This window comes from Sorex araneus, chromosome 3, assembly GCF_027595985.1.
Source record: "Sorex araneus isolate mSorAra2 chromosome 3, mSorAra2.pri, whole genome shotgun sequence".
NCBI lineage: Eukaryota > Metazoa > Chordata > Mammalia > Eulipotyphla > Soricidae > Sorex > Sorex araneus.
The window spans coordinates 99,445,985-99,464,587 of record NC_073304.1 but is presented as its reverse complement, the minus strand read 5'-3'; the positions used below and the strand labels follow the sequence as shown (position 1 = coordinate 99,464,587).

Sequence of the window (18,603 nt, the reverse complement as noted above, 5' to 3'; positions counted from 1 at the left end):
AGGTGACATTCTGTTCCCATCTGTGTTCTGTGTCCCAACGTCTCTGACGAAGTTCCCCCTTTGCATCCTGCAGCCACTGTCCTAGATCTGCCACAGCCCCTAGGTGTCAGAGACCCAACAGGTCCTGGGAACAGGCTGCTACTGCCCACAGAAATGGTCCGTCTGACTTATCCCCAGCTCAATCCTTGCAGACCGCATGCGTTTCCCTCAAATCCGAAAACAACTCAGATCTTCTGCTTCAAATCCTTGCCTTGCTACCTTAAGTGCCCGCGCACCCTGGAATCCTCAGTGAATTCCCATTGCTCCTTCAAGTGCCCGCGGAGCCAGGCTGCCAACCAGTACCGATAATGCATGAAATTTAAAAAAAAAAAAAAAAAAAAAAAATCTCAGTTTTCAGCGGTCGGTCCTGCCGTTCGGTCTGAGGTTTTCCAGTCTCTGTGCTCCCAGCCCTTTCCCTCCCGCCCTCGCTGGGGTTAGCGGTGGTGGTAAAGCAGGTAAAGCGGGGCCCGAGGGAGCGGCACGGACGGCCCCGGGGCGCGCTGCAGCTCCGGGGCGCCCGCGTTGCGCGCGGGCCTCCGGGCCTCTCCGCCTCCCTCCCCGCTTCTCCACGCCGCGGGGTGCTCGGAGAGCCCGCCCCGCTCGGGCTTCACTTCCTCCCGGGGCCCGGGCCCCGCAGGCTCCTCCCGTCCGTCCGTCCGGGAGGCTGCGGTGGGTGCGCGTGACGCGCGCCCCTGGCTGAGTTTCGTCCCCGCCCTCCAGGCTCGCAGGCGAGAATCGAAACTGTGCCGGGCTTCTGGAGGAAGGAGCCGCACCGCGCCACCTGCGAGCGCCCCGCACCACTCTGCACGGCCCCGCAGGCCCACCATGAGTCGGCCCGAGTCCCCCGTCGAAGACCGCACGCGCAGCTCCAGCCCCAGCCCCAGGCTGGCAGAGGTAGTCTCGGGTTTGGGGGTGCCGCTGGGGGGTCACGAGGAGGGCGGGGTAAGGGGGGGAGAACTTAGGCTTCGTTAGTTCGCTGTGGATGGGGAGAGGTGGGAAGGCAGGGGGCCTTGGACAAGTACCCCATAGAGTGACCCAGAGCGAGAAGCCCGGGCAGCAGGGACTGACCCTCTTTGCTGGGGCAGGCAGCTCCCTGTGCGCTGTTCTCCACCGGCACCGGCTGGCTGACACCGCCCCCACCCCCACCCCCGCCAGCTGCGCCGTGGACTGAGTGCTCTGTCCACTTTGTGACTTGTGCCCTCGGGAGAAGGACCACAGATTGGGGAAAGGGAGCCAGTGATCCTGATCCACCCACTGGTGCAAGGAGTACGTCTCGCGTGTAGAAATTCCAGCTCTGAAGTGAGAAGCTGGCTTGCCCGAGAGGGTCGTGGCCGCTCACCCCTGCACTTTCTCCTCCTCATTCTCCCTGAGCCTTCCTTTGCCACACTTGCCCGCCAATTTACACTCTTAGGGGCTCCTTTATTGCACCCTTCTCCTGGAAGCTGCCGCCCTCTCTCTGTCCCTGGACAAAGCCCCAGCAATTACCTCCAAAGGCCAGACTTGGATCCCTGCTCTGCTCTTCCAGAATTCCCTGTTCACCCACGTGAAAAAATATCACTGTATTGTCATAACTCTTATTACTTGCACTTGTGCAACCAGAAATCTAATTTTTTTGATCATGCTACATTTACGAACTCCTGTCATAGACCAGGAGTCTATGACGTACTTTATGAAGTGCTTCTATGAAGTACTTCTATTTTTGCTATAAAATATGCACAACATTCAACTTACCATTTTCCTAGGGGACAATTGAGTTGCATTCAGTTCACTGTGTTGTGACAGCATCCTGCGTCTCCAGAATGTCTCATCACCCCAAGCAGATCATCTGTGCTCTCTAAGCAATAGCTCATCTCCCCACAGCCCCTGGGAATGTGTTGACTCCCTGTCCCTGAATTTACCTACTCTAGATATTTTATATGACAATATTTGTCCTTTTGTGTCTGGCTTGCTTCACATAACCTGATGTCTTCAAGGTTCATCCATCTATAGCACATGTCAGAACTGCTTTTCTTTTTAAACACCTCTTTGGTGTATATGACACTTTTTTTTATTTTTGGGTCACACCCAGCGATGCTCAGGGGTGACTCCTGGCTCTGCACTCAGGAATTACTCCTGGCGGTGCTCGGGGGACCATATGGGATGCTGGGAATCAAACCTGGGTCGGCCGCATGCAAGGCAAACACCCTACCCACTGTGCTATCGCTCCGGCCCCCTTTTTCAATTTTTTTTTGTATGACACATTTTCTTGCCCATTTATCTCTGGTGGGCCTTAGGGCTGTTTGCGCCTTTTGGCTGTGTGGTTAATGCTGCTGTGGACAATGATGCCCCGCATCTGATTGGGTCCTTGCTTCTAGTGAGGGGAGGATAATCTCTATCTAGGCTTAAGAGGACTGGCTCCTATGGTAACTTTGTATTTACCTTTGATCCACCTCTATTAAATACTTTCCAGGAGATGGTACCTAACGTACCTCTTTTCTAAACAGAACCCCCTTGAAGGCAGGACTGTCCTGTACACCCTTGCGTGTCAGGGCTGAGACTGTGTCTGATGAGAAGTAGATATTCAATAAATTATGGAGTGAGTGGGGGAAGCCTGAGTAACTAAGCAGGGGGATACGGATAGGCCTGGGGGCTGCCTCACACTGTGGCCGGAGAGAAAGTAAGTGGGTTGGCTCAGGAGTGATCTCTGAGCACAGAGCCAGGGGCATGTCTTGACCACAGGCAGATGTGGCCTCCACCTAGGGGTTTATTCCTGGCTCTGTGCTCAGGGATTACTCCAGGTGGGACTCAGGATACCACCTGTGTTGGTGAAAGTCTTGTGAAAGGCAAGGACCTACCCACTACATCTCTCTGGCCTCCTTACATGAATATTGTTTGTAATTCTATGGAAACATAACTTTTATTTTTATGCATAAAGAAAATGAAGCCTTTAATGATCTAATAAATAAATAAAACATCAAAAAAAAAAAAGCAGATGTGGCCTCAAACTAAAACTGAAACCAAATCACAGCTAAAATAACCACGTCTGGAATAGTACAAACCAAATCCCATGGGGCCTCTAGCCCTGGGACCAGGGGCTGGGTTCGTGGGGACTCCGGGGACTTCCCGCCTCATCTCCCTCTCTGGTCCCCCAGCAACTCACCTCGGAGGAATTCCAGTTCCTGCGCTGCCAGGACTGCCAGGCCGAAGCCAAGTGCCCCAAGCTGCTGCCTTGCCTGCACTCGCTGTGCTCGGGATGTCTGGAGCCGCCGGACTTGCAGTGTCCCATCTGTAAGGTGCCGAGGCCCCTGGACACCGACCCCCCAGTCCTGGATAATGTCTTCTTCGAGAGCCTGCAGCGCCACCTGTCCCTGCACCGGCAGGTCATGGATGAGAGGGCCACGTGTACTCGCTGCAAGAACTCCGCCGACTTCTGGTGCTCCCAGTGCGAGAAGCTCTACTGCCCCAAATGCTACGAGACCCACGGGTACTTCCTCAAGCACGAGGCGCAGCGCCTGGAGGAGATCCGCTCGCAGCCGGTGCTCCAGTTCCTGGACAGCATGCGCAAGACCAACAACATCTTCTGCTCCCACCACAGTCGTCACCCCGACCCCATGCTGACCAGGTGAGCGCGTGGCTGGGGATGGGGTGCAGCAGACGGGTGCAGAGGCACAGAGAGCAGAGCCAAGGAGACCCAGAGCCGGGGCTGGGGAAGGGAGCTGTAGGCGGCGGTGCCGGTGTCCACAGCACGGGTTAGCGGATGGCCACGAGTTAGGTTTTCCTGTGCGGGACGTTGAGTATCACTTGATCTCTCTCTGCTAAAATGCCGCGACGGGAATCATCTTTGCATGCTTTTCTGGTGATTTGGTTTTTTTTTTTAGGGTCAAGTTTTAGAAATGGTGTGGCTGAGTAGAAGCAATTTTGCATTTTGCTCGGTGCTGCCTTTCTGCTTTTTAGAAAGTCTCAGAAAGGCATTTCCCACAGGTCACTTCTGAAACCTCAGTGTGGCTGGATTCTAGGGTGAGCTGCGGGTGGTTGATTTCTGTCTGAAAAGCCAACCGTGAAACGCTGTGCTCTCTAGGAGCATGTGGACATGTGAGAAAGGTCAGATCTAGACAGCGTTAGTAACTTACACGAGATGGGGTTTTAGATACCTAATGCATGTGTGTAAGTTTCCAAAACTCACAAAATTTATTTTAAAAAAAAAGGTCTAAATCTCCTTCCCACTCTTTCTCATGTCCCTGGTCATTGAGGCTGCTTCTCCCTCTACCCCTCCTGTGAAATGTTTTGTTTCCAGGTTTAAATCGGTAAGCGGATGGGCATATATAATCTTCTGGTGCCTTATTGTTCCACTTTCACAAGTTTTCCTTATCCTATGAGCATTTGACACCCTTTCCCAGCCTCTCCTTCTCTTAAAATTGAGTGTAAAAGATTCTATGTGTTCCGGTTCTTGGAGCACTGTCTACCACTGTCATCCCGTTGCTCATCGATTTGCTCAAGCGGGTACCAGTAACGTCTCCATTGTGAGACTTGTTGTTACTGGTTTTGGCATATCGAATAAGTCACAGGTAGCTTGCCAGACTTCACCGTGTGGGTGGGATATTCTCGATAGCTTGCTGGGCTCTCCAACAGGGACGGAGGAATTGAAACTGGTTCAGCCACGTGCAAGGCAAACGCCCTAACCACTGTGCTGTCGCTCCAGCCCAGGTTCTTGGAGATCTTCTATTTTCTTTGTTTTTGCTTTTTGGGTCACACCTGATGATGCACAGGGGTTACTCCTAGCTCTGCACTCAAGAATTACTCCTGGAAGTGCTCAGGGGACCATATGGGATTCTGGGAATCAAACTCGGGTCGGCCAAGTGCAAGGCAAATGCTCTACCCGCTGTGCTATCACTCCAGCCCCGGGGATCTTCATACAGAAGGAAAGTATTTGGGTCCCCTGGGGCCACAGCCACAGTCACCCTCCACTACAGTAAATCTCATTTCCTGTTCGGTGATGCTTCACTGCCCTGCGTGAATCTGCCCCCGCATTCCTCAGCAGCTCCCATCAAGCTTGCATTTGGGTTTCTTTGCTTGCTGTTGAGGTTGAGATTCAGAGACTTTTCCCCATTTATTAGTCAGTGTGTTTCTTCATCCATGGACTTACATAAGGGTCCTTTGGAGTCCTTGTCCCCATCCCTCACTTCCAGGAATTAGTCTAAGAGCTTGTGCATAATGCAAATATTTTTTCTTTGTTGGCCTTTGTCATTTCACTTAACAGGGACATTGTGTTTGGAGATTTTAGTTGTAAGTATTCTAATCAAATCAATCAGTCTCTTCCTTTCTTCCTTTCCAGCGCCTGGCTTTTCTCATCCTAAGAATTAATTTTCTCCCAGGTCTGTGTTAAAAATATTTGCTTGGAGTTGAAGGGACAGGACAGAGGTTAAAGTACTTGCCTTGAATGTGGCTGTGGCTGTGACAGTGGCTCGAACTCCGCACGGCCTAGGGTCCCCTGAGCACTGCCATGTGCTCCCCTCCCCTGAGGCTTCAGACCTATCCTCTGTACTGGAATGTTCTCCCTGCTGTGTTTGTGGGCACGAGAGCTGGGCACTGTCCTGCTTCTTCCTGGTCCATCAGAGCTCAGGTCTCCCCTGAGGAGCCACACCGGGGAGCACGTGACTCGGGCTGAGTCCATCAGAGTGTCCCCAGGTAACCCCAGCACCTCCTCTCTTCACGGACAGGATTCCACCAGCCCTACTAACGCTTGCCTTGGGATTCTGGGATAGAATTTCTCTGCAGGCATTGAGAAAGGGCCTGGAAACTCCCAGATGTGGCAATCACTTGGGAAGGGGTGTGTGTACAAGGAAGGGTGCTGGGCAGGCTCCAAGAAACACAGAGACTAGGTCCCGGGGACACAGTTTGTGTGTGTGTTCATCCGAGTCTGGCTCACTCTCTGCACAGATCGACCATTTGCCTTGGCTATTTTCAGCCTGGGTCACTCATGAGCACTACTGTCCTTCATTTATTTGTTTGAGTTGCAATCCAGACAAACTTCTAAGGTTAAGGTACAGTTCACATGTCAACTCTGATCCAAGTTTCCCTGATCCTTTCAGTTAACGTGGCTTTCCCCTCCTTAAAAGTGCCACGGTTGGTGGTCGGTGCTGCCTAGAAGACTGAGCTCACTGCTCATTATTGGGGTGGTCTGGGTATCCTCAGCATTGCAGGGACCGAGCACGATAGCATTCTCGGGTTCCTGCACTGCACCAGCGGCTGGTTGGCTGAGAATCCCTGGCAGAGTCCTTGAATTTTCTGAGCACCATTTGGGAGGTCCCCCCCAAAAGTGTCCTAGCAATTTGTGGGAATGGATCTTCCAATGTCTCAGGGGTCCTGGCATGGAACATAGCTGCGAGCCCCAGCAATATAGCTGAAGGGGGAAATGAACCTCAGGTTCAGACGTCAAAGACTGGGGGTTCCTATTACCCGGGCCATGGTGCTCAGACACGGACAGGAATCCAAGCTCAATAAATGGCTATTCCACGGCTGGGGTGGGGTGGAGAGCAGACACTCAGGAGGAGACTCGGAGGCTCACGGGAGTGCAGGACCCACTATGGGCCCAAATGCCCAGGTGTCAGGATCCGAGATGTTCTCGACCCCACAGTCATCTGGGGTGAGCTGCTCTCCGGCCTTCATGCTCTAAACCTCAGCATTAGACTTGGCAAAGCCCCGCTGCATGGAGATACGGCTCTTCTGGCATCCAGGAACTCAAAGTACCAGTAAATAATTCTGAATTATCATTGTTCTGAAAGTGCACACATTTTAAGAGCAAAATAAAAGCAAAACTTTTCATACAGAATGAAGTTTATCCTATTAAATAACTTTAGAATCCTCATAAAAGTAAGGATTAATGTGGAATTACTCAGATCCTGGTACACAACAGATTTGCAAACATACGCATGACTACATGGTCAAAAGGCCATCTCAGATCAATCAGCGTTCCAGTTAGAGAGAAATGTCAAGCTTGAGGATGCATTCCTACCCTATATCGCAAAATTCAATTCCTATGAATCAAGGATTTAATTGTAACAACAACAAACAAAATGATGAAATTGTTAAAATAGAAAACAAGCAAATTTTAAAAAACTTTATTTTGGGAGAGTGGTCAGACCCAGTGGCACTCAGGGACATGCCTTGCTCTGTGCTCAGGAGCACTGCAGGGACCCTTCCTCGACACGGGGTCCCTGCAGTGCTTTCCAGGAAGAGACTGAAAGGGCAGAGAGTGAAGCATTCTGGGTGGATTCTGCGTCTTATTCACACACCAGAGCACTTTCCCCTCAGGGGGAGTTTCATGGGATATGTTCCGTCTCCCCATTTCCTGGGGGGCCTGGGGGGAAAAGGGATGCTGCTGTGCTGTGTTTACAAGGGGCAGGGCTTCCTCACGAACTGCTCCCCAACTGTTTCAAGGGGCCAGAGACTGATTCTGACAGAGTGAACATCCGGAGGCTACAGGCCTTCCCCTCTGCCCCACCTCTCCGTCCCCCACACTCACTCACATCAGCAGCTCTCAGACACCCTCAGACTTATCCAAGGATTCAGTGCAATCATGTCTTCCAGAAAGGGATCAGACACCAAGGAAAAGAGGCCCCTGGCTCCCCAAGGCGGCCTGCTCCCCAGCATCTCACCACAAACCCGGGCCATTATCTGCTTCTGAAGGAGTGGGGGACCCCACCCATCCCCTCCACCCCTCCATGGCTTCCGTGTTCACTTGCTAGAATGGTGCATAACTCAATTCACTCACGAGTTCATAGGTTTAGGCCAAAGGATTTTACTCAGGATGGGCCTATGGAAGAGATGCTTGGGGCCAGCCCTGGGGAACTCAGGAGAGCTATGATGACACTGTCACACTTGCCACATGTCACACTTCCCACCCAACCTCCCCCACCCCAGCCACTCCATTACACAGGCATGATTGATGGCTGCAATGACCATCAGTGAGGGGTGGGACTAGGAGCTTCAACCCCGGAATCATTTGGTCCACTCCCATAGCAACCTGCCCCTTCCCCCTCTCTTACTAGACAGAGTAAGAGACACCCGTGTCACTCAACCCTTAGGAAGCTCCTAGGGTCTGGGCAGCTGTGAGTCCAGAACAGGGATGATGACCAATAGAAATTGATTGTGTCCATCTGAATCTATATCTCAGCAGTTGGGGGCCCCACCTGGCATCTGTGGGGTGCTTACTTCCTTCTTTCCCCAACACACTGTCTTCTGGGTCAGTATCACAGCCCTTTCCCTGGGTCCTCAGCTTCTGCTTTGTGACAGTTTTCAATTACCAATGATGTCAACTTACAGAAAAGAAGCCTTCAAGCCATCTGCTGGAACTCAGTATATAGGAGTAAATTATTTGGTTGTTTTGATTTTAGTTTTTGTTGTTTTTCTTATTGTTTTGTTTGGGGGTTACATCCAGTGGTGCTGAGAGCTTACTACTAGCCCAGTGCTCCCTCCTGCCAGGGCTCAGGGGACTCTACATGGTGCCAGGGATTGAACTCAGGTAGGCCAGGTATAGGGAGACTCCTTACCCAGGGTGTTCTCTCTCTGGCCTGAGGGTAAACTATAAAAAAGGAAGCACTCTATATAAAAAAATGCCCAATGGGGGTCCTGGTCTCCTACGCCGCCCCCTTCCCGCCCCCACGATTCTCAGCCTCCTTTTCTCTGCTGTCCTGTGTTTTGGTTATTTTGTTGTTGTTGTTATTAATTAAATGTTTTGGTCAGAAAAAAAGTTTTAAAAATTAAAAATGTTCAGTTTCAGTTTCATTTTCCTTGACTTGACCTGGAGAAAAAGAAACTGAAATACAATTGAATTTCAAAGAAACGGTTCTCTTTGGGTTTTGTTTTTGGGCCACATGCAGTGATGCTCAGGGGTCATTCCTGACTGCATGAATTATTCCGGCAGGCTTGGGAGACCATATGGGATGCTGGGAATCGAACCTGCATGCAAGGCAAGCACCCTACCCACTGTGCTAACTCTCCAGTCCATAGTGAATACATTTTTAAATGTTATCGTGGCAGACACCCCCCCCCCCCCCCGCAGTGGTGCTCTGGGACCCCTGCTCTGTGGGGCTGGCACCCAAGGCCTCACACTGGCAAGCCATGGTTCTCTCACTTGGAACACATGCCCTGTCCTTAATTGGCCCTTCTCAGAGAGGCTCACGAGAGTGTCAGGGTTGTTCATGTTGCATAAGGAGTTACAGTCTGGTTTTTAATGCCAAAAAGTCTATTGACATTTAATAATTAACATCAGTTACTGAATTTGATAACAAAGTTTCTGAGCACAAAGCCAGGAGTAAGCCTTGAGCACAGGACATATACTGTGGGCCACCTGTGGCCCCAAAGCAAAGAGTTGATGAGATGTTCTGAATCTGTTTAACTAAATAGATGGTTTATCTTGAAACACGATGTTACTAATAAAAAGTTCTGTATTCTATTATATTTAAAATATGTTTAGGGGCTGGAGCAAAAGCACAGTGGGTAGGGTGTTTGCCTTGCATGTGGCCAACCTGGGTTCGATTCTGAGCATCCCATATGGCCCCCTGAGCACCGCTGAGAGTAATTCCTGAGTGTAGAGCCAGGAGTAACCCTGGTGCATCACTGGGTGTGACCCAAAAAGCATAAACAAAAGGAAAAAAAATAAAATATGTTTATTGTGACTTAATCATTTAGGGTAGGTTTCTCAGTTGTGGCTATAATTTGTTTCTTTATTTGCTTCTACGTTTCATTTTATTTACTGAATTTTGTATTTGCTTCATTCACTAAGGTTAGGTCAGAATTAATCAAAAGACTCTGCTTCCTTTGCCCTGCTGATCTCTGTTCCAACTAAGCTTTGTCTCATTATCTGGTGACATTTACTAGCAAAAGAATATTGTATTGCATTTGTGCTCACTGCTGTTCAATGCTATATCATTCTAGTTCATTATTATAAAACTCCATGACTTTACCTAAGTGATCTAATTTTGGTTCCCAAATAGAATCACCTCTAAAGTAGAATTTATGTGAAGCTAAAACCTTTACTTGTCCCTCAACTTTCAGTTGACCCTTGAAGAATGTAGAACTAAGGGCTGCTGACCTCAGTATAGAAAAAACTGGCATATAGTCTTTGACTCCCCCCAGATTTTATTAATAGCCTGCTTTTGATGGTTACTGGTAACAGTCAACACATACTTTGCATGTTTTTGTTTTTGTTTTCTGTTTTTGCTTTTTGGGTCACTCCTGGCGATGCACAGGGGTTACTCCTGGCTCATGCACTCAGGAATTACTCCTGGCAGTGCTCGGGGGACCATATGGGATGCTGGGAATCAAACCCAGGTTTGCCTCATGCAAGGCAAACGCCCTATCCGAAGTGCTATCACTCCAGCCCCCCCCCCCGATACTTTGCATGTTATATGTATTGTTTATTGTTTTCTTATGATAAAGTAACCTAGAAAAAAAAATGTTGTTAAGAAAATAAGGCCTGGGTGGGCTGGAGTGATAGCACAGCGGGTAGGGCGTGTGCCTTGCACGAGGCCAACCCGGGTTCAATTCCCAGCATCCCATATGGTCTCCCGAGCACCACCAGGGATGATTCCTGAGTGCAGAGCCAAAAGTAACCCCTGTGCATTGCAGGGTATGACCCAAAAAGCAAAAAAAAAAGAAGGCCTGGGGATGTGATTCAATGGTAAATCACAGGCCTTACATTTGTGAAGCCCTGGGTTTCATTTTATTTATTTTTTATTTTTATTTTTTTTTTGCTTTTGGGGTCACACCCAGCGATGCTCAGGGGTTACTCCTGGCTTTGCACTCAGGAATTGCTCCTGGCAGTGCTTGGGGGACCATATGGGATGCTGGGGATTGAACCCAGGTCGGCCGAGTGCAAGGCAAACGCCCTACCCGCTATGCTATCGCTCAGGCCCCCTGGGTTTCATTTTAGCACTGCTCTCTGGTGTGATTCCTGAGAGTATACTGATTCCCAGAACAGGAAGGGAAGGAAGGAAAGGAGAGGGAATGGTAAGGGGAGGGGAAGAGAGGGAAGGAGGGAGGAAGAAGGGAGGGAGGAAAGGAATGGTAAGGGGAGGAGAATGAGGAGGGAAAAAGAAGGTAGAAGGGAGGGAGGGAGGGAGGAGGGGAGGGAGGAAAGAAAATAACTTTAGGGTCCCTTTTCTGTGTTTCTTGAGGCTTAGTTGCCACTGGAAAGCCAGTAGTGATAGACAAAAGTTGGTGTGAGAAAAAACAGGTTTATTTAGATGGTGGCAGCCTAGGAGGCTGGTGGGTTTTTGTTCTTGTGTAAACACAAAAAGATCCTCGGGTGGCTGCTGCTGCTGCTGGACACATGTGTTCATTCGGTGGCCCCTAAGCCGCCTCCCCGCCTCCCCAGGGTTCCCCAACAGAGACACAGAGAGACGGGGAGGGAGGCTGGGGACCACAGTCTGATGGTGAAAATGGCCCTTTAATGCAGAGTTGCTAGCATACTTATAGAACATCTGAAGGGGGGTTGGGGTAAGGACCCGTGTGGTTAGTCATTTACATAGATAAACATTTGGCAGAGGAAATTCTTTTGGAGAGATCAACTCAAGAAGACACTCTGTCTCCCAGGGACAACTACATTGCTTTTATGTTTCCCTCTAATTGTATAAGTTATCATACTTGCAGTTGTTTGGATAAACACAGTAAGAGATCCCAACACTTAGTTCTCTGGGCTGAGAGCAAGCAAGGCTTTTAACACTTGGTTGTCTGGGCTCTGAGGGCAAGCAAGGCTTTTACCATAAATCCCAGACTAAGTCCTCAGGCCAGTTCAGCTAGTCCTTCCCCAGGGGGTCCTGTCTCTTAAATTGTAATAGTTTGCATAAAACCATGCATTTATGCTTTCTAGAATATCCATTTCACTGCTGGGTAGTTTTGCCCTGGGTCCATCCCAGTTCCACGGCGGGACCTCCCCTTTAGAGTGTTAGGAACTACAGAAACTGAAGCCTGAGTCAAGTAGTTATGACCAAGTAATTATGCCCAGGAGCAGATATATTTTAGAGTCAATCAACTCCCAAATATTAATGGTCTTTCTGTGTTTAACCAAAGAACACTGCTCTATGATAACATATAAAAAGGCTATAGGGGAAACAGAAAAGCAAGTACAAATATACAGCACTTCAAATACAAAGTAGTATCAATGCAAGTTCAGAATTACCAGAAAGTTTTATTTTACAAGCAATCAAGATTGACATGGGGGACTGTGACAATGAGAGGTAAAATATAAGGGAAAGATTACAAATAAACTTTAACAAATTAGGGATGCTAACAAGGTATGTTAAATTTCTCTAGGAGGAAGAAAGGGGACAATTCACTGATAAAGCCTAAAGCACTTAGGGTTAATATCCAACACAAAGGGGAGGTTGAAGATAGACTTTGACTAAATTAAGGATGTTAGCAAGGGCCTGGCAAGCTTCTCTGGGAGGAGGAAAGGGGCAATTCATTGATAAAGCCTAGAGCACTTAGGGTTGATATCCAACAGGTTCTGGAAAACTATCTTACTCTCAGAACGCAAGAAGGAGCTTGTCTAGGGCTGGCTGGGAAAACAAGTTCAAACAGAAACAAGTGACATGTCAGGGAGAGAGAGAAGGGGTTTGAGTCTCCAGCCAGCAGCACCAGTGATTCCCTGAACTGCATCATGAACAATGGCCGGTTCCTTGTAAAAATCTGAGGGAAGATCATGAAACATCCTTTGTGTCCTGGATCTACAGGCCGGCCTTTCGGGACGTTCCCAGGGGGCCTGCGTGTTCCTGTCTGTCTGTTTAACAGTGCATGAAAACAGCCCTTAGTCTTGAGACACTGGGCAAAGGCCATGGGGGAGTCCGAGGGTCTCAGCAGCAGACTAGTGGGGAACAGAATGGAGCTGCTGGTGCTTGCTCGCCTCATTAAGGTGACATTTGAAATGCAAGCTTGGTGGTGGTCAGCCCCTTGTGCATCCAGGGCCAGCTGTGCTCCGCCTGCGCTCAGAGGGGCATCCCTGCATCGCTTCAGTATGTGACGCTGATGGCACTGCTGATGTGTCTCTGGATGGGAGCGAAGGAGAGACGCAGCCATCCCACCTTCACATCCCAGCCCCATCACGGATGTATCCTGCACAGCCTTTTGAAGTCGGTGGCCCCACGGGTGGCTTATGTGAGGCAGAGAGGGGAGAGATGGCCACTTTCTCCCGATCCACCTCTGCCACCATGGGACCGGCTGGGAAGGCTGGGACTGATGAAACCAGTGGACAAGCCCCTGCCCCACACAGGCCAGAGCCCCGCCAGCCTGATCAGGCGGCCATGCAGTCACACCTGACATCCGCTTGATCTCCTCAGCTCTGGAACTGATCCCCACCACCAGTGGGGAGCCACGGACTCAGGCTGGAGCAGGAATTGCTCTATGCGGGGAAGAAAGTCAGTCCTAGGCCTCACCAAGGGTTTCCAGAACTTTTTCCTGTCTCACAGAAAAGCATTTCAGGAGTAGACGAGCAGTGGAGTAAAAACAGGTTTTATTTGGAGACTTTTAGGAGGGGGAAAGAAGGAGAGCGAAGGGAGAGAGAGAGACACACTCCAGGGAGAACACGGGGTCTCCAAAGGCGGAGAGAGCCCCAGTACACATCTCCAAACACTTGTGCTTGAGTAATACATGTGCTCTGCCATGTGGGCACAAGTGGTACATGGATTCAGCAGCGTATGCACGCGCTTCCTTTGTTCAAAATGGCTTTTATAGGTGCCCCACGCGGGGCTTTCTAGCTATGTAAGAGTCCTTGCTAGGGTGGTTGCCAAGGGGGTAGAGTTGAAAGTGGTTGATGGTCCTCTTCAAAATTCCTTTCCTCTCCTTGGCCTTTGTTCCTGCTGGAGTTTTTGGCTGGAGAGAGACAGCAGCAAAGCCTTATCAGGCTTTAGCTCCCTGCTCACAGGGTGGGTTCTGAGGGCCTGAGGGCTATTGGTTTTATTACTTCCTGGGAATTCCATTGATTGTGGGCCCTTCCCTACCTCCCTCCCTGCCTGAATTGCTTTGGCTTTGAAAGCAAATGAAGTAGAATCATCATGGCCTCCGAGTTGGAGGGGTGCCCCTGGAGGAGTGCCCCGAGTTGGAGGGGTGCCCCTGGAGGAGTGCCCCGGGGTCCCTGTCTGAGGTGGCCCTTGAATAAGAGTCCCACATAGTGGGAAGGTCCTATGGCTCCTGCTGAATGAGAAGTGCCACTCTACAGAACACCAGCCCCCAGGCCCATGTCCACCCACGCAGAGGCAAAGGGAGGAACTCACAGACTCTCCATGTTTCCTGGGGCGTGGGCCACACAGAGTGCATAGTGTGAAATAGACCACGCTTGCTCCTCCCCTACTTCCTTTCATCTTCTTTGGGGGATGTGGGTGCATTTGGGCCACACCCTGTGGTCCTCAGGAATTTCTGACTGTGCTCAGGAGTGACCCCTGGTGGCACCTGGGGGACCCTACATGATGCTGGGCACCAACCATGGTAGACCGTGTGCAAGGCAAGGACCTCAACCTTGCACCCTCCCTCCGCTCCTCCTCCTTTCATGCCCTGTCCTTGTGCTGTTTCTCTTGGATTCTCAGTACCTCCGAGACGGCAGTTGCTGCTGCCACTTCTCAACCACGGAGTAGTTGGATAGCGCTTGGGAGCTACTCCTAGCTCAGGGTTTGCTCCCTGAAATGCTGCAGGACCAAACCTGGGGCTCCTGTGTCCAGAGCCTGTGCTCCAGGCCCTGCCCTGACCCATCTCTCATGGCTTCAAAGGTCTGACTTCCCCAGGGGGTCTCCCAAGTGCTAGGGACCCGTTGCATTTAAGAGCTTTACTACTGTCAAGGGGGTGTGGCTAAGGGGGCCCTTTTGTTGCTGCCCCCTAGCTAATTACTTCAGTTTCTTTCTTTTTTCTTTCTTTCCCAGCCAATACTGGTTCTGCACTCAGGAAATATTCCTGGTGGTGCTGGGGGCAGGGACCATATAGGATGCCAGGGATTGAACCCAGGTTGGGCCCCTTTGCTTCTGTGTTGGGCACCTATCAGATTTCCTTCTTCTGTCCATACCCAGCAGTGCTGGAGGCAGGGCAGGCTGGGGCTGCTCCTGGAATCACACCATACTTTGCTGATGTGCATGGCAAATGCCCTAGCCACCCTATCTGCGATTTTATCTGTGCCCCCCCTTGCCCAAGGCATGTTTTTCTAGCTTTGAAATAATAGAGTTCAAAATAGCATTAACTTGTCTTGCACTTCTGCTTCTCTAAGCCCACTTGCTGAGGGTCTAAGAGGGGAAATGAACTGTCATTCCAGGCTCCTTGGTACTTTGGCTATAAATCCTGTACATGCAGGTTGGCTTACGAAAGAAGTCCTGAAACTCCTTTCAAGATTCCCATTATAACCCCATGACCCCTGGCAGGCAACTCTTACTGGCATTGTTTTGTTTTTCTTTAATTAAAATTTTTTTTGTAATGCCACATCCAGTTGTGTTGAGGCTCACTCCCAGCTCCGTGCTTCAGGATCACTCCTGATGGTGCTCGGGGGACTGTATGAGGTGCTGGAGATCAAACCTGGGTCGACCTCATGCAAGGTAGCCTGCTGGACTCTCCCGCTGTCCCCTGGCAAAAAATCACATTTTTTGGTTTGGTTTTGGTTTTGGGGTCACGCCCAGTGATGTTCAGGGTTAACCCTGGCTCTGCACTCAGGAATTAATCCTGGTGTTGTTCAGCGAACCATAGGGGGTGCGAGGGATTGAATCGCAGTCTCCCGCGTGCAAGGCAAGCGCCTCACCTGCTGTGCTACCACTCCCGCTCCCGAGCATCACATTTTAACCATCTAATATTTTTCTGGTAGTTTGTACTATCACCACAAATACCAGATTGGGAAAAACATGAACCAAGAAACATCCATGATTCGAAATGTCACGTGGGGGATGGGAAAGTAATCGGAAAACATTTTAAAGGTGGCAGTGGCAGGGGAGGGGTGGCAGACGCTGGAGAGCCCTAAGCCAGGCTGCCTTGTGTGCCCACAGCATCTACTGCCGGGGCTGCGCCAGGGCTCTGTGCTGCTCGTGCGCGATCCTGGACAGCGACGCCCACAAAGACCTCAAGTGTGACATCAGGCTGGAGATCGAGCAGCGGCAGGGGGAGCTGGACTCCATGAAGCAGGTGCTGCAGGCGCGGGAGGTGGCCTTCGGGGCTGCGCAGGCCGAGGTGCAGACAGCGGTCAGTCAGCTGGACCGAGAGCGCGCCAACATGGAGGAACTGGTCCGCTCCCGCATCAGCCAGGTGCTGATGCGCGTCAGGGCGCAGGAGCGCGAGCTGCTGGAGGCGGTGAATCAGCACTACCAGCGCGACTACGGCGAGCTGGCGGGCCGGCTGCAGCGCCTGGACGCCACGCTGCAGCGCATCCGCACGGGCAGTGTGCTGGTGCAGAAGATGAGGCGCTACGCGTCCGACCAGGAGGTGCTGGACATGCACGGCTTCCTCCGCCAGGCGCTTCACCACCTGAGCCAGGAGGAGCCCCGGAGCGCGGGGGCCGCGGTGCGTGTGGACGGCTTCGAGGAGGTCAAGGCGCGCTTGCAGGACCTGGTCTCAGGCATCACCCAGGGCACAGGTAAGCCCCCTTGGTGCCACCTGCCTGGCCAACTTGCTTGCCGTGGGCAGGCTTGTGTCTAACTACTGCCCCGTCCTATCTGCAGGAGACAGAGCAGAAAGGCCACTGTCTCATGACCAGAAGGGAAGTTAGGGTACGTTTGGAACCTCCAGTTTGATCGCATCCTGGTTCAGGCAGGGCCGTGGGATGGGGTGCTGGCACCCAGGGAGGTCACATTTCACCAACTTATTTGCAGCACCCTTGAGGATTTGCTTGGGCCCAGTTAGAAGGCTACTGGGCCATGAAAGCATCAGTGTACCCCAGGGGAACCAGTTCTTTTTTTGTTTTGTTTTGTTTTTAGGTCACACCCGGCAATGCTCAGGGGTTACTCCTGGTTCTGTACTCAGGAATTACTCCTGGTGGTGCTGGGGGACCATATGGGATGCTGGCAATCGAACCTGGGTCGGCCGCATGCAGGGCAAATGCCCTCCCCACTGTGCTGTTGCTCCAGGGAACGTTTCTCCCTAACCACACATACACTAAAGTGTTGGGTACTTAGTCCAAACTGCAGCAAAATGGGGCCAGTCCTCTGGTCCCCGGGTAAGCTGCCACTTGGACCCACTGCCCAGCTCTGTGTGTCCTGCCTGGCTTTAGATGTCAGAGAAACAAGGGCCGACCAGTGCCCCATGTAGCTGGGAGGCAAGATCCAGAGAGCCGAGGCACTGCTGGCCACTCCCATCCCAACACAGGTGTGGTAGAAGGTGTATGTGGTGGAAGCACCAGGAGCGTTTGCAAGAGAGATGGAGTTGGGGGGTGGAGAGGGGAGCACATGCAAAGAGGGAGACCAGGCTGAGCAGGGGACCCTGTTCTGAAATCTCTGCGCTGGAATGTGCGTCCTGGGCGCTGAGCCACCGCAGCCACCAGGCAGCGCCACTGAGTGAGGCTGATGGACACGGGCTCAGAGACGTGCCCTCCAGAGGGGCCATGGATCGTGCCTTCTCCACCGAGGCAGTGAACTTTGCCCGAGGCGCAGGAAATGATACCCTAGGCAGGGGCAGAAGAAGGAGCTAAAGTGTGAGATTTCCGTGCAATGTAACATCAGCAAAGTAACATGTTGATGTGGTGCTGCGGTTTGTAACATTCGTCAGACCACATTCAAGTGTGGGGCAGGGGGTACATCAATGTGTCCTTTGCTGCCTGCAGGAGTGAGAGCGGTGTCAGGGTGTCAGTGCTCTGGGTTTCCCACGGTTGGCCGGAAGCTCAGAGGTGACAGGTGCCTTTGGGCTGACAACAGCCGACTCCCTAATGGCTGGGCTCGTGGCCGCTGCCCCGGGACCCTCCCTAGCAGCTGTCAGCCCCTGACATGCACTCTTCTGCCGGGATCTCTGGAGATGGTGTTTCGGCCAAGGCACCTGTCGCCAGGGATGTCCCTGACCTGCCCGTGGCATTCTCTGTCCTCTTCAGATTTACCTGTGCCTGAGAGAGCCAGCCCACCGCCTGCCAGCACGCCCGAGACTTCTTCTGACATTGGCTTGGTGAGCTGGGTTTGAGGTGCAGGATGTGGTTCAGGGTGGGACAGGGTGGGACAGGGTGGGACAGGGTGGGGGACCGGGGTTAGCCACCCCTGCAGGTGGTAGAGCAGGGAGAATACCCAGAGTGCTCTGGACACTGAAAAGTGTCCAGACTGCGCCTTTTGGTGGGAGGGAGGGAGGTCAAGGCGCGCTTGCAGGACCTGGTCTTAGGCATCACCGAGGGCACTTCCAGCCACCCAGTGATGGCTCTGCTGGGCTCCCAGGCAATGAGACTCATGAGCTTAGGCCCGGGCTGACAGGGGTGGCAGATGGCCCTGGCCCTTCTCTGCCCGCACACAGGTGTCCTGCAGAGAATGGACAGTGGGGCCAGCGTCGGCCCTGGAGCCCAGGCTGGACTCTGCTGTGGTTCGCAGCTAGCCTGTCTCGGGGGCGAGGTGCCCTCCCACCCTCCCGCCTTCTCTCTGCAGCGCCTGGCGTGGC

At 51.8% G+C, this 18,603-nt stretch overlaps 1 protein-coding gene across 5 annotated transcripts in view; it reads left to right on the top strand.

Moving 5' to 3' along the window:
* The first annotated feature begins 730 nt into the window (after positions 1–730).
* Positions 731–18,603, top strand: part of PML (PML nuclear body scaffold) — a 28,728-nt gene continuing 10,855 nt past the window's right edge. For all 5 annotated transcript variants that reach the window (XM_055133006.1, XM_055133005.1, XM_055133004.1 and 2 more), the window contains exons 1-4: positions 731–933; positions 3,171–3,640; positions 16,029–16,612; positions 18,056–18,126. In XM_055133006.1, the coding sequence (XP_054988981.1) occupies positions 865–933; positions 3,171–3,640; positions 16,029–16,612; positions 18,056–18,126 (1,194 nt within the window). In that variant the 5' untranslated portion in view covers positions 731–864. The remainder of the gene's footprint in view (positions 934–3,170; positions 3,641–16,028; positions 16,613–18,055; positions 18,127–18,603) is intronic.